The 27,905-nt window shown below is 37.5% G+C and overlaps 1 protein-coding gene across 1 annotated transcript in view; it reads right to left on the reverse strand.

The window, feature by feature from the left end:
* Nucleotides 1-12,558: 12,558 nt before the first annotated feature.
* Nucleotides 12,559-27,905, reverse strand: part of GDAP2 (ganglioside induced differentiation associated protein 2) — a 62,791-nt gene continuing 47,444 nt past the window's right edge. The window contains exons 13-14 of the mRNA XM_025390630.1: nt 27,332-27,475; nt 12,559-19,653 (exon numbers count right to left, since the gene is read on the reverse strand). Coding sequence (XP_025246415.1) covers nt 19,606-19,653; nt 27,332-27,475 — 192 coding nt within the window. The 3' untranslated portion in view covers nt 12,559-19,605. The remainder of the gene's footprint in view (nt 19,654-27,331; nt 27,476-27,905) is intronic.

A 27,905-nucleotide genomic window follows, 5' to 3' on the forward strand; every position in this document is an offset into this window, starting at 1 on the left:
TTTGGAGTGGGGTCCTGGAAGGACATGAGGTATTAACTTTTTGATTGTTGGATTGTGGGGAGATCCATGGAATCTGGAGGAAGGGGGATGGGAAGCAAAGGGTACTTAGCTCAGGACAGCAACTATTTATCAGCTTATACGTAAGGAAGTATTTCAGCATTTTTAACAATTGATGTGGCTGAATAGGAGCCTGGTGATAAGTGTCATGGGGAAAATGATGGCACAGAATGAACAAAATGTGAAGAGAATGACTTATCCCAGGGACAGTGAAAGAAAATACTTAGGTTTTACAATGGAACTTTTTAGAGGAATGCAGTAAAATAAAGTTGGAAAGGGGGAGTAGGTGAGAACAGTACTTTAACTTTTTCTAAGCAATAGATTTTGTTTTTATACCATTCTGTGAAAACAAAACACCCTTAATCTTATTTACCTGGAGTGCATCATGATCTCAAGGTCCTGATGTAAATGATAAGGGTACGAAAACAACAGATGCTTTACAGGAGAACAAATATAAACCAATAACACCTGAACTTAGTAACATTTGAATATTGATAACTTCCTCTCATTGATATAACAGGAAGCAATGGAGTAGAAAATAAAGCTATAAGTCATGACAAGAAGCAGAAGCAGCAGGTCTGTTCTGAGCAACATACTAGTCTCAGACTTGGTTGGCCTTTAGGCATTGAAGGGTGGATATTTCTCTAACAGCTCTATTTCTGAAGACAAAAAATTGCATGTTAGGCTTAATAGGCTTCTCACTTTTCATTTTGAAGTAGTTTGGATCCAACAAAAGTCATTTTTAAGTATTAGTTTTTGAGAAGGTGACATTTAAGAGACTCAAGAGTTTTACTGTAATCCCAGCATTTTGGGAGGCCGAGGTGGCAGATCACGAGGTCAGGAGATCGAGACCACCCTGGCTAACACAGTGAAACCCCGTCTCTACTAAAAAAATACAAAAAATTATTTTTGTGGTGGCAGGCCCCTGTAGTCCCAGCCATTCGGGAGGCTGAGGCAGGAGAATGGTATGAACCCGGAAGGCGGAGCTTGCAGTGAGCTGAGATCGCGCCACTGCACTCCAGCCTGGGCGGAAAAAAAAAAAAAGAAAAAAGAGACTCAAGAGTTTTAAAAGTATGACCAAGAGCTATGAGCAGACTATAGACAGAGAAAAAAACATTTTAGGCCTTTTAGGCCTAGGCCTATGTAATGCCCTTAACATAAACACAGGAAAAAGAAAGAAACAAGACATCTAAAAATCCTGTTTCCATGCCTATGAAAAGAATTCTAATCAAGGTTATTCAGAGTGTGGTGAATAGCATCTTCTTTCAATAGTCTGCCAAATCCTAAATGCAAAGTTTCTCAGTTTGAGATCTGATTTATCTGGAAGGATGATCCATAACTTTAAGATTTTTTCAAAGCCATCCCTAACCTAAGATTCAGAACCAATGGCATAAATTTATTCATTTATTCAACAAGTATTTATTCGGTGCCTACTATATGCCAGGTACTAGTCTGAGCACTGGGGTAATGCAGAGCAAGTCCAGTGAGGTCTCCATTCTCATGGAATTTCCATTCTATTAAGGAGGTTGGAAGAGTTTATGAGAGTTTGAGTCAAACGCATTTGGGCTTAGACACTGGTGTGGCAACCTGGAACAGGTTTTTTTTGGCTCCCTGAACTTCCATTTCTTACTCTATAAAGTAGGAATAAAAAGACTAGAATTAAAATGATTTAAATATCTAGCATAGGGATAAAAATTCAGTAATTTAATTATTATTATTAAACTCCCTTCACCAGGAAAAAGTAGGTATGGGTTGGAGATATATCATTACTCCATTTTTATAGATGAAAAGGGTAAGCTCAGAGGGGTTGCATGAATTGTGTTAGGCAAGGGAGTGATTTATATAGCTGTGCTCTGGGCTAACTAGCTGATAGATTGGCTGGCTCTTGATTTCTCTCTTCCACAATGCTTTTCCCTAATTAGGGCTCTGCTGGATTCATCAGCTTTAAAGAACCATTGAATTATTTAAAACAGGGATTGGCAAACTATGACATGCTGCTTGTTTTTATATGGCCCTCAAGTTAAGTGTGGTTTCTACATTTTTAAGTGGTTGAACACACACAAAAAAATAGTATTTTGTTTATACCTGAAAAGTATTAGAAATCTATGTTCCAGTCTCCATAAATAAAGTCTTACTGGAACATTGCACAACCATTTGTTAATGTACTGTTCTATAATGGCTTTCATGCTACAACAGCATATTTGAGTAGTTGTGACAAGAGACCATATGGCCTGCAAGGCTTAAAATATTTACTATCTGGCCCTTTACTAAAAAAGTATGCCAACCCTGATTTAAAATGTCATTTTCTCTTGTAGGACAGACATACCAAATATACATCTTCTAAATGAGTAATGGATATACCTTAAAATTAAAAAATCCAGTGTATCTGATAAGTATGCAGAGTGAAACATTTTGATCACAGCAATTGGAATATTTAAATGAGACAATAAATATGTATGAGTATTTTAGAAGTATTAAGTCATCTGAGTTTCACAACAACTCTAAGAAGCAAGTACTTTTTACATCTGAGAGAAGTGAAACTCAACAAGGTTGGGAAATATATCAGAGGCCACAAAGCTATTAAATAGCTGGGCTGCAACTGGAATTGAAGCCTATACTTCTATCTCCCAGACCAATATCACATAATGGATAGCCCAACAGCGCCTGTAGTCCCAGCTACTCGGGAGGCTGAGGCAGGAGAATGGCGTAAACCCGGGAGGCGGAGCTTGCAGTGAGCTGAGATCCGGCCACTGCACTCCAGCCTGGGCGACAGAGCGAGACTCCGTCTCAAAAAAAAAAAAAAGAAGCTATGCATAGGCAGGCTTACCTAATCTCTGCCTTTCCAAAATCTATTCCCTGATATTACCTTATAGCTAGTTTCATTACTTCTCTAAGATACTTTTTTCCTTCTGTAAAATGAGAAAAATACCTAACTTGAGAAATTTTTTCATTCATTTGTTTTTCGGTTTTCATTCTCATTTTTTTCATAATAGTCAATAAAATTGCCAGGTTACTGTAAAGACTTAATATATTTACAATGTCCTACATGTATCAATATATCACATGTAACCCCAAAATATGTGCAATTATTATGAATCAATCAAAAATGATCATATATTAGGTCACATAGAAACCTCAATAAACTAGTATGTGTGTGTGTATATATATACACACATGCATATGTATATTACAATGCCTGGATGCTATATTATATATATATGTTACAATGCAAAAAAATACATTTTACAATGCCTGGCATACGATAAATGATAGCTGCTACTATGTCATTACTATTGTATAGGAGATATTTTCTTAGGATGCACATGCATAGCAAATCTGCTAAGCCAACTCTGGGGGCAGAGGGAGGTGGCAGCTGTAATAATTGCAAAGACAATTAAATATGTTCCTTAGTCCCTGAAAGAAGGCCTAGCAATCATTCCCAGGCTTTCAGTGCTTGTTAGACAGCTTCTCCTGGAGGAGCAGTTTCTGCACCCACGGTAAAGTAAAGGAGTGACAAATACTGCTGAGGTTGGGATGAGGAGCTAGTAATCCATCCTAGGTCAGTTCTTCATAGTTGATGGATGGTGTCTGCCTATAAGAAAGTGTGTGCTCTACAGGAAGAATCAACGTTAGCATGTGGAGAAGAAACAGCTATTATGTAGAAATAGGAGAGGCAGCAGTTGTGAGGAAAGGTAAGTACAGTAGTTGTAATTTTTACTTTAGAATTCTCTTCTTTGAAAAAGGAAACTAGAGAGACTGAGGCACTGAAACATGCTGTGACGTTACTTTAAACCCCTAGCGGGGGAAATACCTGCTACAAGATTTCCTTAATCTCTAATCTGGTAGCAGATACTTTCCCCTGGTCATGAAGCTAGGAGTTTATCTTCCATTGATGAACAAACAATAGTTACCTTCCTAGTGCGGGCCAGGCACTGTTGCCAAGTACTGTGATCAGATCTCCTCAACTGATTCTCACAACTACCCTGTGAAGTAGATGTTGATATCTCCATTTTATAGATGTGAAAACAGACTTGGAAGGGGCAAGTGACGCTGAACCTGGCCCAACACTGCTGGTAAGAATCAGAGTTAGGATTGAATCAAGTCTTTTGACACCTATTCCACTGCGCTTTCAACTAATCCTTAGCTACCACTCATGGCTAGTGTTCTATGTGGATATAATGCCCTATATGTATCAAAATATCACAGGTACCCCCATGTGTTAATTTGTTAGTTCATTAAACAAATACTTATGAGACACATCACGAAGAAGTGTCTTAAGAGGGAGCACACACTGCAGTAAAATCCAGACATGGGAGGAAGCATGGAGGACAGTGGGAATGAGGAATGACTGCAAATGGGTATGGAGTTTTTTAGTATGTTGAAACTGTTCTAAAAGTAGATTGTGGTGATGGTTATACAACTCTTGGAGTTTACTACAAATGATTGGACTGTACACTTTAAATGGATATTTATAATATGTAAATTATATCTCAATAAATCTGCTAAAAAAGAAGAAAATAAAAATAAATATACCAAGAAAGGATATACTCTATAAGATTAGAATAGAAATAGGCATATGTCATATGAGTCTTTATATCAAAAGAGGATACTGCACAGGATTATATTATAGTTTGATTTTGGTACATGCCACAATAAGTGATTATAAACATAAGAACAAAACAAATAAATAAAAAACCCCAGGTACAGCCAGATGCAATGGCTCATGCCTAGAATCCCAACACTTGGGGAGGTAGGTGGGGGCAGGAGGATCACTTGAGCCCAGGAGTTTGAGGCCAGCCTGGGCGACACAGCGAGACTCTGTCTCTACAAAATAAAAAAATTAGCCAGGTGTGCTGAGGCATGCCTATAGTCCCAGCTACTCAGGAGGCTGGGGTGGGAGAATTGCTTCAGTTGCTTCAATCCGGGAGGTCGAAGGAAGCTGCAGTGAGCTATCATTATGCCACTGCACTCCAGCCTGGGTAACAAAGTGAGACTCTGTCTCAAAAAAAAAAAAAAAAAAAAAAGGGATTCTTAATTTTTTCGTGTGTAACTCCCACAGGTGTTATGCTAGGCTCAAAATTAGGTTTGCTGCCCAGGTGTGGTGGCTCATGCTGCAATCCCAGCATTTTGGGAAGCTTAGGCAGAAGGATCGCTTGAGGTCTGGAGTTTTGAGACTAGCCCAGGCAACATAGCGAGACCCAGACTCTACAAAATAAATAAATAAATAAATAAATACATAAATAAATAGAAATAAAAAAATAGGTTTGCTAGGACACCTTTTTCCATTGCTAGGACACCTTATTTCCAAAAAGATACATTTAATAAGAAAGCATTGATCACCTTTTAGTTCCGATCTTGTACTAAAAGCTTTACAAAGAAAACAACTGTGAAGCATGCTCATGCTTCCTTTCCAAACTTTAAGTTCATTTCTCTGTAAATTGAGAAGCAGGGTCTGAATGCATAGGAATATATAAAAATTTTGACATAGATGGGAACAGAAAAGAGTTCCCTATTAATATGAAAAGTTCCCACTGATTCATGATTCCAACCAATCAATGGTACAATTCAACAATTGAGGTTACAGTTTGTACCTTATTCCTATTTGAACTCAAATGTAAATGGTGCTAGATTTGCTCCTTTCCTTGAGTAAAAGCTGTAAGAATTAAGGCCTTTCAATTTCTTTTCCAGTTTTACAGAATTTGATGAGCCTAAAGTAAGCCATCCCACCACATCAGTAAACATACCATAATTAAACTGGAATTTTAACATTATAATTTACTTTTAGAAAAAGAGGCAAAAGCCAAGTAAGCTTATAGTAGGAACTTACTTTAAAGATGCTCTGGAAGTCCCAGACTGTGTTCTTAGGGCAGTACAGATTCTGCTCTATCTGATAACCTTCTACACTGACCACACAGGATGAAGTGAAACAGTATGAGAAGGATGAGCCCGAGACACTGAAAGACCTGGATGTGCTTTCCAAATCATTACATAAGACAAACATGAAACTTAATACATTATACTTACTAAACGACGCACAAAGATTATATATACTAAAACATGTTTTCAAGAAAGTTGAAAACCAGGTTATCTTCTCTTTGCACAAAATTATTCTATATATAAATATCCATTTCACCCATTTCAGCTAATCTAGGGTTACAACATATTATGACTAAAGTCCATTAAGCAGCCAGTGTCCTTCAAGGTTTGACAAATTAGTAGATTGTTTCTGTGTACATTTTTAAGTTTATAACTTGATAATTCATTAATTGAAGTTATGGCCATTTGTCTGTATTAGGGCAAACACTATTTGCTGACTTCAGAAACGTTTATTTTTCCTGTGCTTACTCATCTCTAAGGAACAAAGACTAAACCATATGAATAAAAATCCTCCCCAACATTTCAATAGACTAAAAATCCTTAATATGACAAAAATAAGGATAAGGGTTCAAAGAGGATGAGTTTGAATACTTAGAATTTGAAAGCTGTATCCCCTTACAGTTGTTTTTGAAAGTACTTAGCATGTGAAATAACCAATGCTTACCAAGCAAGAGGTGTTATTTAACATTTGTGTACATTATCTCTAGAGAGAGACCCCAATATCCAATTACATGCACCCTGTCTGCCTGCACTCCACCCCCTGTTTTACAGTTGACAAAGTGGAGACAGAGATTATGCAATCTAACATCACACTGCTAGTAAATGTCAGAGCCGGGATTACAAGGACTCTTAAACCTTGATGTGAATGTAAATTGCCTGGGGCATCTTGATAAAATGGAACCTGATTCTGTAGTGCTGGGGTTGGGGTTGAGAGTCTATATTCCTAACGTGTCAATGTTCCTGATCCACAGACCTTCCTTTGAGTACTAAGATTATTACAAGGTTCAGTAAAGAATGTCTAGATGCTCCTCCATCCCGTTTGGAGTATTGGCATACATCATATTATCGTGTTTTGCTTTATTGTGCTTGGCAAAAATAATTTTTTTTAATTGAAGGTTTGTGGCAATTCTGCACCAAGCACGTCTATCAGTGCCATTTTTTCCCAACAGCATGTGCTCAATTCATGTCTCTGTCACATTTTGCAAGACATGCAAGACATTGCAATACTGATGTGTCAATATTGCAAGACTATTTCAATTTTTTTCATTATTACTACACTAATATGGTGATCTTTGATGTTGCTATTGTAATCATTTCGGGGCCACAGACTGCACCCATATAAGATGGAAAACCTAATCAATGAATGTTTTGTGTTCTGACTGCTCCGCTGACTGGCTGTTCCACTGTATCTCGCCCTCTCTGGGTTTCCCTATTCCCTGAGACACAGCAATATTGAAATTAGGCCAATTAATAACCTTACAATGCCTTCTAAGTATTCATCTGAAAGGAAGAGTCACATATTTGTCACTTCAAATCAAAAGCTAGAAATGATTAAGCTTAGGGAGAAAGGCATGTCAAAAGCCAAGACAGGCTGAAAGCTAGGTTTCTTGCTCCAAACAACTAAGCTGTGAATGCGGGAAAAAAAAAAAAAAAAGAGTTCTTGAGGAAAATTAAAAGTGCACTCCAGTGAGAACAAAATGTGATGAAATTGAAACAGTCTTCTTACTGATAGGGACAAAGTTTTAGTGGTCTGAATATAAGATTAAACCAGCTATGACATTCCCTTAAGCCAAAGCTTAATCTACAGCAAGACCCTAACTCTCTTCAGTTCTATGAAGGCTGAGAGAAGTGAGAAAGCTGCAGAAGAAAAGTCTTGACACTTGCCGAGGTTGGTTCATGAGGTTTAAGCAAAGAAGCCACCTCCATAACATAAAAGTGCAAGGTAAAGCAGCAAGTATTGATGTAGAAGCTGCAGCAAGTTATCCAGAAGATCTAGCTAACTGATGAAGGTAGCTACACTGAACAATAGATTTTCAAAGTAGACAATATAGACTTCTATTGGAAGAAGATGACTCTAGGACATTCATAGCTAGAGATAAGTTAATACCTGGCTTCAAAGGTTCAAAGGAAAAGTCTGACTCTCTCATTAGGGGCTAATGCAGCTGGTGACTTTAAGCTGAAGCCAATGTTCATTTGCCATTCCAGAAATTCTATGGCCCTTAAGAATTATGCTAAATATACTCTACTTGTGCTCTATAAAGGGAACAACAAAGCCCAGATGACAGCCTGTTTACAGCATGGTTTATTGAATATTATTATTATTTTTTTGAGACATAGTCTCACTTTGTTGCCCAGGCTGAAGTGCAGTCGTGCAATCTCGGCTCACTGCAGCCTCTGCCTCCCAGGTTCAAGCAATTCTCCTGCCTCAGCCTCCAGAGTAGCTGGGACTACAGGTGTGCACCACCACGCTTGGATAATTTTTGTATTTTTAGTAGAGACGAGGTTTCACCATGTTGGCTAGGCTGGTCTCGAACTCCTGACCTCATGATCCACCTGCCTCAGCCTCCCAAAAGTGCTGAGATTACAGGTGTGAGCCACCGTGACCGGCTGGTTTACTGAATATTTTAAGCCATTGTTGAGATCTACCTCTTAGAAAAGAAGAGTTCTTTTAAAATATTACTGCTCATTGGTAATTCACCTGGTCACCCAAAGTCTCTAATGGAGATTTACAAGATGAAATTTTCATGCTTGTTATACATCCATTCTGCAGCCCATGAATCAACGAGTGAATTCAACTTTCAAGTCTTATTACTTATGAAATACATTTTTTTGTAAGGCAATAGTTGCAATAGATAGTAATCCCTCTGACGGATCTGGACAAAGTCCACTGAAAGCCTTCTGTGAAAGACTAGCCATTCTAGATGCCATTGAGAACATTTGTGATTCATGGGAAGAGGTCAACATATCAATATTAATAGGAGTTTGGGAGTAGATCCCAAACCTCATGGATGACTTTGAGGAGTTCAATGTTTCCATGGAAAAAGTAACTGCAGACGTGGTTGAAATAGCAAGAGAACTTGAATTAGAAGTGAAGCCTGAAGATGTGACTGAATTGCTGCAATCTCATGAGAAAACTTTAATGCATAAGGAGATGTTTCTTATGGATGAGCAAACAGAATGAGTTCTTGAGATGGAATATATTGAAGATGCTGTGAACATTGCTGGTATGACAACAAGGATTTAGAAAATTTCACAAACTTAGTTGGTAAAGCACTGGCAGGGTTTGAGAGGACTGATTCCAATTTTGAAAGAAGTTCTACTCTGAGTAAAATGCTATAGGACAGCATTGCATGCTACAGAGAAATCGTTTGTGAAAGGAACAGTCAATGGATGCGGAAAACTTCATTGCTATTTTATTTTAAGAAATTGTCACAGTCACTCCAACCTTTAGTAGCCACCACCTTGAGCAGTCAGCAGCCACCGACATCAAGTCAGGACCCTCCACCAGCAAAATTACAACTCGCTGAAGGCTCAGATGATCGTTAGCATTTTTTCACAACAAAGAATTTTTAAATTAAGGTATGTACATTGGCTTTTAAAAAACATAATGCTATTGCACACTTAATACGCTACAGTATAAACATAACTTTTATATGCACTGGGAAATTAAAACATTCTGGTGACTTGCTTTATTGCAACATTCACTTTACTGCAGTTACCTGAAACGGAACACACGATACTTACAAGCTATTAGCCTGTGTGTGCACATATGGTGATAGGGATTCAAGAAACTAAGAGCTTCAGTTCAGTGTCCCAAGTTATGCCACAGGATTTTGTTTGAGGCAAAACTGTGATCATGAGTCATTTGACTTACTCTGTGAAATGACATTTGATATATCTCTAGTGAGGCATTTCTTTCACTATGTTGCAATTTATTTCCACTTAGCTGGAATATCTCTTTTATAATTTTATGTTTCCAGCACGAACAGACAGCCCAAAAGTTTATTGCAGAAAGCTGAGCACCAAACTCTTATTCTCTTCTTCCTGGGCCCACAGACTGCATTTCCTAGCCTCCTAAACTTGCACTTAAGTGTAGCCAAGTGACTGAGTTCTACATAATGGCATTTGAACAGAAGTGGTATGTGCCACCTCCAGTTCTGACATATAAAAACTTTGTGGGCAGGTCCTCCATGCTGTTTTCCCATCTGCCAGCTTGAAGTAGAAAAGCACAAATCCTTTGGGAGCCACATGTTGAAACTGGCGGGGCCCCAATACTGAAGACACTTAGGTCTCTGAATCGGGACTTGGAGAAGAGCTGCTTGCTCATCAGGAACATCTGTTTAGGCTATGTGAAAAACATACTTCTATTGTGGGTAAGTCATTATGCATTTTCAGATTGTTTGTTATAGCAGCTAGCATTACTTCAACATAGAGATCCTTAGTAATGATTTGCTGAATGAGTGGAAGAAGTATCGAGTTTCTCTGTATTGTGATCTTGCCCATTTCAGGCAGGAACAAGCTAGAATTTCCATGCTATCAAATTAACGTCAGAAAAATGAGTTCACAGGTAAGAATTCAGTTTCTCCTGTGAGAGCCTCCACAATTTTATTATGAAGCTTATCCTGGCACACTCTTGGCACTTGATAGTATCACAGCCAAAGTCTGCACAGTTTTCTAGGTGGCATAAGTTTATGATATTCAGATGAACATTTTCTTAGTGTTACTTGGTTGCCCAAGAGGTGGTTCTAAATGCTGCTTTTCTGTTTAACTTTGCTGAAAGGAGGAATTTCTATTTAAGGGATGAGACAGTAAATGAACATTTGTGTTAAAAAAAAAAATCCCAAATGTTTAAATTTAACTTAACATTAAGCCCACCTCAAAATATTTTCACAGTCCCAGAATGATGATTGCTAACCTCTGCTGCTAGTTCCTGAACTCTGGTCCTCCCCTGGAACTTGGCTAAGCAAGTGTCATGTAAACAAAAAATAAATAATGAATTTTTAAAACCCCCTCTTCTTTAGAGGACATAAGAGGGAATGTTAAAATCTAACAGCTGTGCAAATGTAGTTATCAACTAAACAGCTCAAGCTATCAGTGGCAATGTCACCCTGACACTACCTAGAATCTACATGATTTGGCTATTAGTCCAATTTGGTTTAAACTGCCGGAGCCTCCATTTCTTCATTTGTAAAATTAGAGGTTTCAGTGATTCCTAACTGTCTGAGAACCAGTATCCCCTTTCATAATACATTTTAACACCTAATTTACTATTAGAAATAAAATCGATAACCCACCTATTTCAAAAAATACATTTTATAATTTATATTATTTCAAAATGTAAATACCAGACACATCTAAACTAGAAAACATAAATAGTCAAATGCTTTATAAACCTACTAATAAACAATAAGTTTGGATTTTAAAGAAACAAAAGAGTAAAGGAAGAGTTATATAAAAATGTCTTATTTGTATTCAATAAGAGAAAGAGGAACATAACTTAACTGAACTAGGTTTACAATTCAAGTCAAATAACATTGTTGAAATGAAGAAAATTAGGAAGACTGGGCTGTATCTATAAATGTTATGCCAGAGCAATTTTTTCTTTTTTTGTTTGGAGACAGTCTCTCACTCTGTCATTCAGGCTAGAGTGCAGTGGCATGATCTTGGCTACTGTAACCTCTGCCTCCCAGGTTCAAGCGATTTTCCTGCCTCAGCCTCCTGAGTAGCTGGGACTACAGGCGTGTACCACCACGCCCGGCTAATTTTTGTAGAGACAGGGTTTCACCATGTTGGCCAGGCTGGTCTCAAACTCCTGACCTCAGGTGATCCACCTGCCTCGGCCTCCCAAAATGCTGCGATTACAGGTGTGAGTCACTGTGCCCGGCCAAGCAATTTTCTTATGGTATTACATGTTGAGGCAGTGATGAACTATTACAGAAAACATATGTTCTATCTTGATAACTCACACATATGGAGAGAAATTCATTCATTAAACTTGAAGACTCTGGAGATGTAGAAAAGAGGCTGCAATGGAAAAGAATCAATAATTTCCACAACATAGATTATTATTATTGTGTTGTTATCTAGAATGGGATAAAGGGACACATTTTAAAAATAATCTTAATTAATGAAATTCAATAACAGCCTCATATTTCATGTTCCCACTATTTTAATAATTTGTGCAAATTTATGTTTTAGTAAGTAGAGAACATTTTTAAATTTGATACCTACCATCTTCATTAATAAATAATTACTGGAGTAGTTCCTTTTGCAACTCTCTCCTAGTACTTTCTCCCATTACCCAAACAGAGATGAAGCAAAACAAACAAATATCCAGCCTACAGTTATGTTTCTCCATTTTTACGGAACTGCAGACTTTACCTTAGCAAACTAAGAGAAAACTGACTAGAAACTAAAGTTTTGAAAGATGTTTTACATATGAACATTAAGATGTTTGCACACTATTTCACAAAACTGACATGGAATATCAGAATAATACTGATGGAGGGGAATGCTTCTTCTGCAAAAAAAGCTGTATCGCAATTCAGGGAGAATCTCATGTTATTAGTTACTGATCATAAATATGCAAGAGAATAATAATGCTAAGTTGAGCCCAATGGTCCAAATATTCCTTTACTGTAGCACAATCTGGCATGACTGCCTTTAAATGAAATCTATACTTCATGTCAATTTGAAATCAGCACATCATAAAATTTGTAAAAGGAAATTTAGCTATTTACCCCTCTACAGAATCACTAATTTGATAATAAATATTTTTGAGAAAATATAAGACAAAAACTTTCTAAATAAGCAATTTACATTGATATTCTATATTTAAATTATTTTTTATAAAAGCATGAGCTTTGGAGTCAGATCTGGATTTGAATCCTGATTCTACCACTCAATATATAATATATATAAAGAGCTTAGCAACGTTCAAGGCACATAGTAAATCCTCAACTGTTAGCTGTTATTAATTTTAATCAAAGCAGTGGTGGCTATTTATAAACACAACTATGCAAGCTTTATGTACATTATTGCATTTGTTCCTCCTAATTATTCAATTAGTATTATCTCTGTTGAATACATGAAAACACTAGGGTTCGGAAAAAGTTGACAAACAGGCCCAAGGTCTGAGTGTGTCAGAAGCCAAAGAGCCAATGCTACTGACTACTAAATTGTTGCTTCTTAAACGGGTCCATGAGAAATCCTTGTGGAGCATGTATGTGTTGGGTGTAGGAAAGTGCCCATGAACTTACTATGAGAATTAAGCATTATTCGTGTTGATGAAACATTTTAAAATAATATTCATGTTCTGAATTATTTGGATAATTGTATTAAAACCAAATACTGGCACAACCATTTCAGTGCTTAGGTTTGCATCTGTATTGACTTCCCTGTTAAGGCCCAGTTCTACATTAGTGGTGGAAGGTTTATGGAGAACAGAGGTTGCTTTAATAGGGGAATGATGCATTCAGGCTAGATGAGGACCAAATAACATCACTATGTGCTGAACAAATTAAAGTAACAGTCTGAATAGAAAAAAAACAGGGTGAATTGGGTCATCACACAGCACACAGCACATGCCTGTTGAACTGAAAAGAGCTTGTACTGTAGCACTCAGTACCATAATCACATTACAAGTGACGATTTCATTTTGTCAAAACATCACTATTTAATACTATTTTAAATTTTATTAGTTTTATAGTTTTGGTTTTATACTTGTTTTGGTTTTATACTTGTGCAAGACGTACGAACATAAAGCATTTATTCCTAGTTTTATGTTTATATATATTTAGATAATATTATAATAAATATAAATTAAGCAAAAACTGAGCTAAGAGATTTTTTTCCTTATTAAAAAATGAAGTACATTATTCATGTTTGAGAAAACTGGTCTACACGGTCAGTCCCACTTGTGAGTGTCATCTTCAGCAGGTAACTTCTATTATCACCAACCTCACAGGATTTGTAAGAGGATTAGAAGAGATGATGAACTTTAGAGTGCCTGGACCACAGGAGGAATTACAATGATAGTTCTGTCTCCTTTCCTTGAAGGAGAAAATCTGCAAGCTAAATGCAATCTACGCTCCTTTACTCTAACTATGGTCTGGGGACCAGGAAAATTGATAATACCTAAGAGCTTGTTAGAAACTGATAATCCCAGAGGCCACTCCAGAACTACTGAATTGGAATCTCCATTTAATAATATAGTCAGCTGATTTGTTATATGCACATGAAAGTCTGGGAATCACTAGTCCAGGTCTCCACAGAGAATGCTGACTAACATTCACTGAGTTTTTAACTACTCTCCAGGTTAACTTTGGTAATTAGAGAAAGACCTGAGGTAAATGGTCAAAAAATAATGTCTCATCCTGGGGTTCAATATAAACACTATTATTTCACTATTGGTTCTTCATAGGCTATATTTGTATAAAGTGAGACCCTCTTTAAAAGGGTTCTAACTTCTAATTCAGAATGAGAAAAAAAGTTTAAAACGCAAAGTTTTCATAAAAGCTTTCTGAATTTTCAGTAAGCAAATTGTAAGATCTGCCAATTTAAGCATTTTTAGGTTTCCTTCACCCAACAGCAATTAAAATCATTTATATATGTTAAGCTCTTAAATATTTAGCTCACAAGATCTGGTCTAACAAAGTCCTGTCTCAGTCTGTGATGACTGTGTGCTTACATTAACCAAACACATTATCAAAAAAATGGTGACTGTATACAAAATGTATTAGCTTTACTGTCTAACAAAAGTATCAGATCACATTCTGCAGTTGTGATTTTGTTAGTGTAATTCACCTAGAGAATACCTATGCTTTTCTTCCTGAACTCAGTGGTCCTATACATTTAAGGCATACTGTACTTGAAAAGATTCAAAGATGCTCTTCTTGAAAGTGTAAAAAATAATAACTAATAAACAAGAGAGTCACTAATATCTAAAAATGATCTTGATACCATCTATTTAAGGACTAGTTCAGTAAGACTCAAAGCTTGAACTAGTTTATTGATTGCTCTATGTTCTTCACATATGGACCACAGAAGTCAGACTCAAACAATGTAAAGCAAGGCAGATTATGCATATATGTGTGTGTGCATGTATGTATATGTATATATGGTTAGGCCTACCAGGCAATCCTTATCATCTCTGGGGTTATGATATGACCTAGATTATAGGTATGTTATGAACTCAATGCTTATGTTCTCTCTCACCTGCAAATTCTTATGTTGAAACTCTAACATACAAAATGATGGCATATGGAGGTGGGGCCTCTGGGTGCTAATCATGTCATGAGGGTGGAGCCCTCACGAATGGGATTAGTGGCCTTACAAGAAGAGACAGGAAAGTAACGATGTCTCTCTCTCTCTCTCTGCCAAGTGAGAATATAGCAAGAAGCAGATCATCCACAAACCAGAAGAGGGCCTTCATCAGGAATTGCATTGGATGGCACCTTGATCTTGGGGTTTCTCAGCCTCCAACTGTGAGAAATGAATGTATGTTGTTATGCCACCTAGTTTACGGTATTCACTCAAAATGACTAAGGTAAGGTAAAGCCCTCCTTCATTCTTCATGGTCTCAGGCAATTGCAAAACAAGAGTTAATTATATGCCAAGAAGTATTAGTGCCAGCACAGTGAAAACACTCTAGCACATGTTAATTATGATGATTACAACTTAAGAAAACTATAATCAGAAACCTGGCCAGGCAAGGTGGCTTATGCCTGTAATCCGGCACTTTGGGAGGCCGAGGTGGGCAGATGAATTCGAGAGCAGCCTGGCCAACATGGTGAAACCCCGTCTCTACTAAAAATACAAAAATTAGCTGGGTGTGGTGGTGCATGCCTGTAATCTCACTTACTGGGGAGGCTGAGACAGGAGAATCGCTTGAACCCAGGAGACAGAGATTACAGTGAGCTGAGATCGTGCCATTGCACTACAGCCTGGGCGACAAAAAAAAAAAAAAAAAAAGGTATAGTAAGGCCCTTAAAAAAAAAAACACAACCTAACTCACTCCAGTTTTCAAGGTGTTTTTATATTATCCTGTAGTTCTTTTGGTCCTTAATACAATCAATTCACTGCCACTAGAACCATATAACTCTCCTCTATCAAGTACTTCAAATTCTAATCATTTCTGCTCATATATTAAGCAATTTAAACTCTATATACATACATACAGTCAATGTATCATAGGAAATACAAAGAGTGATCTTTAGTTTATGCTGAATACTTAATTTTATCACTTCTCCATTAACTGTTATAAAGACAAGACTAAACCTACAGTTTGAAATCATTAAACAACATCCAAGTAAACAGAAAAGAGGAAGAAAATAGGCAAGCCATATTTTTCTACTGGAGTGACTACACTTACCCCTCTTTAGAAAGAAGTGATATTTTCTTTTCAATTTCAGAAATTTGATAAAAACTCTACATTTATTTTTCCTACCAAAAATACTCTAAAAATCCTCTGCTAATTACTCTCAAAATACTGCAGATGTATTCCTTTGGAAAAGGAAATATAGGATGGGCATGGTGGCTCATACTGGTAAACCCAACACTTTGGGAGGCCAAGGTGGGTGGATCACTTGAGGTCAGGAGTTTGAGACCAGTCTGGCCAACATGGTAAAACCCTGTCTCTACTGAAAAAAAAAAAAATACAAAAAATTAGCCAGGCATGGTGACACAAACCTGTAGTCCCAGCTACTAGGGAGGCTGAGGCAGGAGAACTGCTTAAACCTGGGAGGCAGAGGCTGCAGTGAGCCGAGATCACACCATTGCACTCCAGCCTAGGTGACAGAGCAAGACTCTGTCTCCAAAAAAAAAAAAAAAAAAAAGAAAAGAAAAAGAAAAAAGAAATATAAAGCATCCACCAATGATATATAATATATATTAAAGGAAAAAAATCTTTAAAATATGTACCATTTGCCCTCACGGGTCTAATGAAGGTTGAATTTTTTTTAAGATGTAATTTTCACTATCAAGAAACTTGGATATAGATGAATTAAGAACCCAAATACATGTGGAAACAAGAAGTGTACTTGTTTTAAAAATCATATTAGGCCTTGCATGATTAATAAAAATTTTATAATTTGTGTCTTCAACAATTCAATTAGCATTTAGCATGACCAAAGTTTAATTAAATTAAAGACTTGGCGATGCTTTGAATTAACATCAGACGCTGGTGGTCATCTCCACTCTCCCTTTATCTTCTAATATGTCCTTGAAAATGGCATGTATTATTCAGGCTAAACCTTTTCATAAAGGCAGACTGGTATACCAAATGTTGCTTAATTATTTCAATGTCAAGGTCACTAAGTTTCTCCTCTAGGATTTGATACTTTGAAGCAACTTCATTCTATAACACTATAGACATCTGTAAAAGCATCAAATTTAGTTTCAGTGAGAAAAGTGGTCCTTATCTTTCTTTAGACATTATTGAATCATAAAACACAGTTGATATGTATATAGTTCTGTACCACCTTTAAATCCTAGGACATCAATTGTACTAAAATCTCAGCATATGTAGAATCCTGCTTGTGTTACTAAACATTAATATACTGGTATGAATATAGCAAAGGAACATCCTTTCAAAATTACTACTGCCTGTAAGAAATTGTATATATAAATTTGCTTCCTTTCAAATTGGCAAAGTAGCTTATGGACTCTATTATCTATACAGAAAATGGTTTGGGCCAGATTCTTGAGGTAGCCAAGTTCCCCTTTAATAAGGAAAAGTTGGCAGACTTTCATAGCTGCTCCTTGTGAAGAAGATACCTCAAATATGATCTCACAATTGACTGTAGAAGATGAAGTTAAAGTTTCAGACTTTTAAGGTACAGGGCCCAAGGGGTTAAAAAAAAGTACTATTTGAGAGAAAGCTTAACATCTGACATCTGACTGGCTGCCTGGATGCGATGACCTAGGGGACATAAGAGAGGACCTTAACATAGATGTATATATAAGGATCGAGTAATTTTGAAGTCTGACACAAAGAAAATGTTTTCAATACATGCAAAAGATAAGAACCTTTATCTAAAAAATGTAAAGTCCCTTCTTGTTTATATGGGAAAATACAGGATGAATTTAATGCAACTACAGGGAGATTTCTCTATCATAAATGAAGAGAATATGTTTCTTTGATCTCCAATGAAGAATTAGTTTGGGCAGAAAAGAATGGGACTCTTGGAAATACTGATCTGGAGCACATGATAGAACAGAAAGGTTCTGTTTTTTTTTTCTCTGAACTGCCAACTTATGTGATAGGTTGAGGAAGATGGGGCCATCGGGAGGTGGCTGCAGGCATCAAAAAAAAGTACAAAGCTACCTAGATGGGAATAATAATGGTTTGACCTTAATTCAAGAAGAAATGTTTAAAATGGCCAACAGATGCCTCTCATTGAAGTATAGCATCGGGGGATGAGCAGGCCAGAAGAGATTCTGGACAAAAGAGGAAGGATGTCATCAGGGTTGGAATTTTAGACTAACAGGTCTTGCCCCACAAAAAGAAAAATCACTCAAATGGTATCAAGGACAGGAGGAGTGCTGTGTAGCATTCCCTCAGATATATTTATTCCCATTTAAAAACTAACTGAAGATACCCCACCACAATAAAGCCCTTTCTAAATGCTATCTTCATGATACCTCTGTGAGGTAGGCAGCATAATTATAATTCTTACTCATAAGCAAGCTAAGGCACAAATAGAGCCTGAGTGGTAAAAGTGGTCTTTTGCCAATTATCAGCCCCCTGGATTTATTCACTGTGACACACTTCCTCCACACTGATGCAGGCAACTCAAAAGATGCGGCTATGAAATGTCCTTAGAGGTAGTAGACCTGATAGCTAAACAAAATCAATCATGACTCTGGAAGACAACACACTCTCTAAATGCTCACTGCTGGAGTCTTGGAAGATGTTCTTAAGAGTACTAATATGTGCAGTCCTTGTGAATAAGACCAAATCATCCATGATTATAGGAAAAAGGCTGAGGATACAGTCTTCTTGTTTCCCCACACTGTTGAGATCAGAACTGTGGCAATCTTAACAAATCATATAATCCAAGGAACCTTAGTCCTTAAACTTTAGTCTTAACTTGTGCATTAACATTCTAAGCCCTATATTTTGCTAATGATTTTGATGTTTTTGTCAGATACATTTCCACATTCTTGGTCCCAGATAATTCTCTTTCAACATAGCCGAATTATCTTTATAAAACGTACATGGTATTAACACCATGGATCTGAAGCAAACAATGCATCTGGTTAGCATACATTGGTTCTGTGTATTTCGAGAATCACTTAAGTACACAAAGGAACCGTGCAATGTTAGAGAGATGACGTGAACAGTCTTGGTGGTTTATCTAATGGAGAATTCGGTGTCCTTCAGGAAACTAAAGATACTCAAAAGTTGCTCCCCAATTTCTATTAACAATCTAAAAATGAACATTTCCATTTGATATAAATATACAAATTTAAAATGTGTGCAGTTCATAATGGCCTACCATTTTTAGATTGCTTATGTGCCCGAAAATATACAGTCAATAAAAAAATACCAGAGAGGTGGGGACAAAAGGCTCTCTGGATCTGTACAGCAAAAATGAGTATCACTTCAACAGGTAGCATTCGTGGAGGAAGTGGCATCCTGGGAACCAAGAAGCACTGAAAGATGGCAGGTCACAAATCTGGTGATGGGGGATATGATGTATAGTAAGGCCCATTTTCCTGTGGAAAGAAAAAAGCACAAGAACATTTAAGTAACAGAACCAATTTAACTGGAAGTGTGAAAAAAAGGGATTTACAGTCATTGAGGTAGTGATATAAAATGTCTAGCACATGTCTGGCACTAAGCAGGCCCTCACCCATTAGGTAGTTCAACTAGTATCACTCAGAGTGTAAGGTAGGCAAAGGCAATAGAATCATAATATTTTTTAAGAATAATACCACTTATTGAATATTTTATATGCCAGACAATTTATAGGCGCTTTTAGTCATCCCTTTAAATCTTCACGTAATGCCATGAAGTAGGTAACATCCTCACTTTACAGAAGAGGAAAGTGAGGATCACACAGATTGCATAATTTACCTAAAGTTACCTAGTTAGTAACCAGCACAGCCTGAATGTAAATTCAAATCTATTTGAATCTAACATCCAGATTCTTTTTTGTTAGACTGTGTTGTCTTACTGTGTGCCAAATCTTAATTTAGAGTTATGAAAACAAAGAAGCTATCACAGAGGAATTTAATAGCTATAACTATTTTGGCAGAAGTGAGTCTTCATGACATGCTTGAGTGGCAAGGCTTGTAACCATTACAGTTCTCAGGAAATTTAGTTCAAGATCAAGACGGAGAATTAAATGCCAAACCTTTAATGTCAATGTAAGGGCAACAAATTAGTGTAAGGGGGGATTTTTTGGCCCTTATTTTGGCTAATCTCAATAAAAATCAAGACAGGTTCATGATAGAAGGATCCTCAATTAGATTTATGAGACTTAAGACTGGTTTCTCATTTTTAAGGAAAGTATTTCTTTGACAAATAATTTGTTTTTCAGCAAATCACAAACAGATAATGCTTAGCGCTAGTATAAGACGATAGCTTGAAATGAAGAGTAAGTAGAAGGAAATAGCATTTCTTCATGGTACATTTACATTATAGCTATTATAGAGCATTAAACCTACCAGGTCTTGAACACAGTAGGCAGTGAAATTGTTTGAGACTAAATAAATCAGGTACTCTGCCATTCTTCAGCACAAATGCTTTGGAGCAAGACTTGATCTTGGGCCATAACCAGGATAACAAGACATCTAGGAAAACTTACCTTCCAATTATAAACCTAACCATGTATTAAACAAAATTAAAAAAAAAAAATAGGTAGAAACAAATCCTAGGATAGGCTACATTTCTAAAAACTTGAAAAACTTTAACAAAACCTTTTTTAAAATTGAAAAATCGGATCTAACTAAACTAAAGAGATTCTGCACAGCAAACAAAATTATCATCAGAGTGAACAGACAACCTACAGAATGGGAGAAAATTTCTGCAATCTATCTATCTGACAAAGGGCTAATATCCAGAATCTACAAGGAACTTCTGTAAATTTATAAGAAAAAAAAAACCCCATTAAAAAGTGGGCAAAAGATATGAACAGAAACTTCTCAAAAAAAAGACATATATGTGGCAATGAACATTTAAAAAAAACAGCTCAACATCACTGATCATCAGAGAAATGCAAATCAAAACCACAATGAGATACCATCTTATGCCAGTCAGAATGGCAATTACTAAAAAGTCAAGAAACAACAAATGCTGGTGAGGCTGTGGAGAAATAGGAACACTTTTACACTGTTGGTGGGAATGTAAATTAGTTCAACCATTGTGGAGGACAGTGTGGTGATTCCTCAAAGACTTAGAACCAGAAATATCATTTCACCCAGCAATCCCATTACTAGGTATATACTCAAAGGAATATAAATCATCCTATTATAAAGATACATGCACGTGTATGTTTACTGCAGTACTATTCCCAAAAGCAAAGACATGGAATCAACCCAAATGCCCATCAATGATAAACCAGATAAAGAAAATGTGGTACATATACGCCATGGAATACTATGCAGCCATAAAAAGGAATGAGATCATGTCCTTTGCAGAGACATAGATGAAGCTGGAAGCCATTATTCTCAACAAACTAATGCAGGAACAGAAACCCAAACACCACATGTTCTCACTTGTAAGTAGGAGCTGAACAATGAGAACACATGGACACAGGGAGCGGAACACTTACTGGGGCCTGTTGGGGTGGGGGAGGGGGAGAGAATTAGGGAAACAAGCTAATGCATGCTGGGCTTAATACCCAGGTGACATGCCTGAGTGGTAAGGTTGATAGGCACAGCAAACCACCATGGCACATGTTTACCTATGTAACAAACCTGCACATCCTACACATGTACCTCAGAACTTAAAAAACTAAAAAAAAAATACTTTTATATAAAAAAGAAATCCCAATAAAAATGTTTCATTAACCAAATCCTTTATCTTCAATATGCATGGAAGCTACACTTACAGAAACATGCCCTGAAGAGATGAATCTATTCTGAGTTTCATCTGAAAAGTTCACTGTCTTTAAGAGTTCTCTATTCTATTCTATTACCACTTTTTTTCTAAGTTTCTCACATCTACATTAAATTATGACAAACTAAGAAGAGCAAGTTCAATACTTAATGCCATGAAATAGAATTTCCATTATTAATTTCACACTGGGCAAGAGACTGCTGAGCAATCAAATATTTTTTCTATTTCTGGAAACAATCATAGAAATTTAAAGAATTGTTGCCAGGAAAAACTGTATATTCTCTGCTGTGTGTTTTTTTAAGAATGCCAACTCACTCTCTTTCTGAAATGGTCTCAGTATCACTGTTACCTAGATAGATTAAACAATAGCTTCTGATTGCCTTCAAAGGTCCCTTTTATGTTGCTATTCCAAGTCACAGAAATCCCAGAAAAATAGAAGCCCACTGAAATGGGTTTCTATTTTTTTTTTTAAACAGATACTAATCACTTCACTCCTTAACCAAATAAAGAACCTTCTATATGCAAGGCACAATTTGAACATGATAATGAAATTAACCAACTCTATACTCATTTCTTTTCTCTGATCATACTTTTAATTTTTCCTAACAAAGGAAAATGTTTCCTTACAAAGTAACATGCAGCTACCTACTGGTATCTCCATTTCAATGTCTGACGGGCTCAAACTTATTATGTCACAAACTGAACACAGTACCTGTCCCGCCCCCCGCCAATCCTTCAATCTTTTTCCTCCAAATTGCTTCTCTGTGGTGATAGCAACACCATCCACCAAGTCTCCCAAAGCAGAAACTTACTTTCTGCTTCATCCTTAGCGGCTACTCAGTCACCAAATGCTGTGAATTTTATTTCCTAAAATGTCTATTTCTAAATCTCTCTAAAATCTTCAAATCTCTGCCATTATCACTATTACTGCCCTAACAATATAGTCTCGTTTCTCCTCCAGGCTTTACTAATAGAATCTCATCTTTTCCCCCATGGACTTACCCTTCCCCCTCTAGTCATTCTCTATACTGTTTCTATAGTCATTGTCTAAACAGCAATGCAATGGCAATTCTCCCTTGCAGAACACTCTTCCCGGACTACAAAGCCAAAGACCTGCAGCACTAATATGTAAAGTTACTGTATTCAGTGATGTGCTCTCTGCCTGCCCCTTCCACATCATCTCCTGATATCTTCTGCTATAGTTTGAATATCCGACCTTCCAAACCTCATGTTGAAATGTGATCCCCATGCGGGAGGTAGGGCCTAGTGGGAGGTGTTTGGGTCATGGGGCAGATCCCTCATAAATGTCTTGGTGCTGTCCTTGTGGTAGTAAGTTCTCACTCTGTTAGTTCCTATGAAAGCTTGTTGTTAAAAAGGGACTGGCATGCCCCTTCCTTCTCTCTCTTGCTTTCTCTTTTGCCATGTGATCTCTACACCCACCGGCTCCCCTTACCCTTCGACCATGAGTGGAAGCAGCCTGAGTCCCTCACCTAAAGTAGATGCTGGTGTCATGCTTCTTGTACAGCCTGCAGAAATGTGAGCCAAATAAACCTCTGCCTCAGGTATTCCTTTATGGCAACATAAAAATGGATGAAAACAGAAAATTGGTACTGAGGGGTGGGGTGTTGCTATAAAGAGACCTGAAAATATGGAAGCAGCTTTGGAACCGGGTAATGGGCAGAGGCTGAAAGAGTTTGCAAGGAACAGAAGATGACAGAAAGACTTAGGGAAAGTTTGAAACTTCTTAGAGATTGGTTAAGTTGTTGTGACCAAAATGCTGATAGAAATACAGTCAGTAAAGGCCACGCTGATAAGGTCTCAGATGGAAATGGGGAACTTAAGAATTAGAGCAAAGGTCATCCTTGTTACACCCTAGCAAAGAACTTGGCCGCACTGTGTCCATCCCCTAGAGTTTTATGGAAGGACAAACAATACTGGTACCCTATGGCATCTGGTGGAAGAAATTTCTAAGCAGTAAAGCATTCAAGAAGTGGTGTGGCTGCTTTTAACAGCTTATAATCAGATATGAGAGCAAAGAAATGACATAAAGTTGGAATTTATAATTAAAAGGATGCAGAAGGCCGGGCGCGGTGGCTCAAGCCTGTAATCCCACCACTTTGGGAGGCCGAGACGGGCGGATCATGAGGTCAGGAGATCAAGACCATCCTGGCTAATACGGTGAAACCCCATCTCTACTAAAAAATACAAAAAAAACTAGCTGGGCGAGGTGGTGGGCACCTGTAGTCCCAGCTACTCGGGAGGCTGAGGCAGGGGAATGGCGTAAACCCAGGAGGTGGAGCTTGCAGTGAGCTGAGATCTAACCACTGCACTCCAGCCTGGGCGACAGAGCGAGACTCCGTCTCAAAAAAAAAAAAAAAAGGATGCCGAACATAAAATTTTAGAAACTCTCAGCCTAGGCATGTGGTAGAGAAGGAAAGAACATTTTCAAGAGAGGAATCTAAGGATGCTGTGGAGCAACCACTTGCTAGAGAGATTAGCAAGGATAAATCTTTGAGGTAGCTCCTCACATCACGGGCCCAGAGGACTAGGAAGACAGAATGGTTTGGGAGGGACAAGGCTTTAACACTTCAGGATGCTGCTCTCTGCATCCCAGCCCCTTCTGGTTCCAGCAATGGCTCAAAGGATCCCAGGTACTGCTCGGGCAACAGCTCTGGAGGGTGCAAGCTGTAAGCTTTGGTGGCTTCCATGTGGTGTTAAGTCTGCATGCAGCATGCAAGAGTGGTGGAGGCTTGGCAGCTTGTAACTAGATTTCAGAGAATATATCAGAAAGCCTGGGTTCTCAGGCAGAAGTCTGCTCCAGTGGTGGAGCACCTCCAGGTAGTCCTCACTGGGGCATTGCCTAGTGGAGCTGTGGGGTTGTGTTGCTCCCGTCCAGACCCCAGAATCATCCTGGAAAAACCTCTGGCATTCAGCTTCAACCTGTGAGAGCAAGACATGTGGGTGGCAACTGGCAAAGCCATGGGGGTAGGGGTGCCCAAGGCCTTGGGAGCCCACCCTTTGTACCAGTGTGCCTGGTATGCAGAACATGAAGCCAAAGGAGATTATTTTGGAGATTTAAGATTTAATGTCTGCCCTGATAGGTTTTGGACTTACAAGGGGCCAGTTACCCCTTTCTTTTGGCCTTTTCCTCTTATTCCACCCTTTTGGAATGGGAATGTTTACTCAATGCCTGTACAATCATTATATCTTGGAAGCAAATAACTTGATTTTGATTTTACAGATTTACAGCTGTGAGGAACTTGCCTTGAGTCTCGGATGAGACTGGATTTCTGAGTCGGTGCTGGAACAAGTTAAGACTATTGGGGACTGCTGGGATGGAATGATTATATTTTGCATGTGTGAAGAACATGAGGTTTGGGTGGCTAGGGGCGAAATGCTACATTTTGGATATTTGACCCTCTAAACCTCATGTTAAAATTTGATCCCCAGTGTTGGAGGTGGGGTCTAATGCCAGGTGTTTGAGTCATGGTGTGGGGTGGATCTCTCATAAATGGCTTGGTGCTGACCTTGTGGTAATAAGTAAGTCCTTGCTCTATTAGTTCCTGTGAAAGCTGGTTGTTAAAAAGAGCCTGACACCTCCCTTCCCTCTCTCTTGTTTCCCTTCCCACCATGTGACCTCTGTGCACACTGGCTCCCCCTTACACTTCTGCTATGAGTGGAAGCAGCCTGAGTCCCTCACCAGAAGCAGATGCTGGTGCCCTTCTTCTCATACAGCCTGCAGAACCATGAACCAAATAAATCTGTTCTTTATACTTAGCCTCAGGTACTCCCTTATAGCAACAAAGAAATGGACTAAGAAACCGTCTTTTGCTTCTTCCCCATTTTTATGCCTCTCTTTGATCTAACATCTCAATTTTAGAAAGCTCTAGCATAGGTACAGAGAGCAATCCAATGAGCCAAGTGTTAGATTGTAAGTTAGTCTACTTAATTTTGATTAATTACATTATTATGCTTGTATTTATATAAAAATATAACAGCTAAAATACACAACCAAACAAAACAAAAAACAAAACCAAGCTTGAGTGTGGTGAAGCTATATTTAATATTTAATGAAAGCCTGCTTTATAGGCCCGTAAGTATATAAAAAATGCTTTGGCTTAAAATACAGTCCTTTAGGTTTTCTAATCAACACCCAACTTGTATGTTTCTATCCCAGAAAATAAATGATAAATCCAGATACTAGCTATGAATTGTCATTCGAAATTTTAAGTATAAGAATGTTTCTTAGTGTCTTTCACATTTTCTGCTATCCATTTTTTAAGCATTAAGATGAGTGATGTAGAGTTCAAAGAAAAAACACTAAGATCATTTTCTACTCCAGCAACCTGCAGTAAATACAAACTAATGTACTATTTTCCCTTCCCTGTATTCAACAATTTTTGTATCTATGATCCAGCTGCTCCAATTACAAATCCTCTCTGTATAACAGTCAAACATGAAATTTTATTAGCCATTAGATCACATTATACACTTTACTCTGCACATAAGGGAAAAAAAATTATAGCTAAAGTTAGAAAAATGTTAGAGAGAAATTGTGTTGCAGAATTTTTATTTTGCTGTATACACATTGCACAATAATTAGGGAAGAATAATTTATTTCAAACTGAATATAACTTTCAAATATATCCCCTGGTTCATGAATAAAGATATGCAATCAACAACAGTTAAACAATGAGCTTGATGAGCTTTTGGCCAAGTGTGTTACTTTTTTTTTTTTTTCCAAAAATTACTAAGGTGAAACCATGAATAAACACAATAGAATAAATTGATGAAATTCACGAATAGTCCTTTGACTAGTGCTTATGTAACAGATCCATAAACGCATCTATAAATAATATTATCAGATGATGCTCTTAAAAACATTATACAAACTTTAAGAAAAATGAAACTTTTGGCAGGGTAAAGACTACTGAGATAGGCTACATGATTTACAATTAATTCTAAAAGTGATGACCAATAAATTCTTCTGGCTCTGTGTGGATGGAAAGCCATTCAATCTTAAGAAAATTACGTAGAGGTATCTGTTTTAAATATAGTAGAAAACTTACAATACAAATGAAATTGGTTCCGAATTCACAGCAGAGAGATCTCCCACTGAAATGTTCATATGGGGAAAATGTCTCTCTTGGGACAAACCCTTTTCCTAACGTTATCATGGGGAAAGGATGTTAAATGATATTACCAAGTTTACTAAGATTCACTAATTTACATTAATATCCGGTAATGACAGGATGTTGTGCTCGTAAGTGCTGCTCTATAGAACAGTTAGTATACCATACCAGGTGAGGGAGAACTTCTGGTACTTCTTACCCTGGCATCATATTCAAGGACAAAAGGAGGAAAGTCGATCTGTTCTGGTGATATGGCAGAAAACAGCTGGTGGAGGCTGTCCACATGGTGGATTTTGTCCTTCAGTCCTGAGACAGAAAAGGTGGTAAAAAACCATGTTGACACCTGATTAATAGAAGAGAAAAAATAATTTAAGCTAGTTGTCATAGTTAGAAACATAAACACAATTTGGAAAATTTATAGTAGATAAAAACTATATTTCAAAATCTTAAAATAACTAGTGTTTTTCAAAGTGCAATTTGAGTTGTGCAATCATCAGTTTAGTTGATTATTAATAACATTGAAAAGAAGAAACAAGGATAACACTGACTAGAGACTATAAGAAGAATGAGCTTTGTTTCATGAAGCTTTTGTTTCCACTACATGTATATAAGTTCCCATGCGTGCAGTGTGTTAGTGCTGTACTACATGCTTCTTACTGTGGGTTGTAGTCAAAACCGTTGCATTATTTGGTAGAATAATTGGTGTTCCAGTCTTCTGAAAATGGTTAATTATCTCCAAATCTCACACTGTGAATTTTTCAAATGAGACTGAA

Source organism: Theropithecus gelada, chromosome 1 (genome assembly GCF_003255815.1).
Source record: "Theropithecus gelada isolate Dixy chromosome 1, Tgel_1.0, whole genome shotgun sequence".
NCBI classification, from domain to species: Eukaryota; Metazoa; Chordata; class Mammalia; order Primates; family Cercopithecidae; genus Theropithecus; species Theropithecus gelada.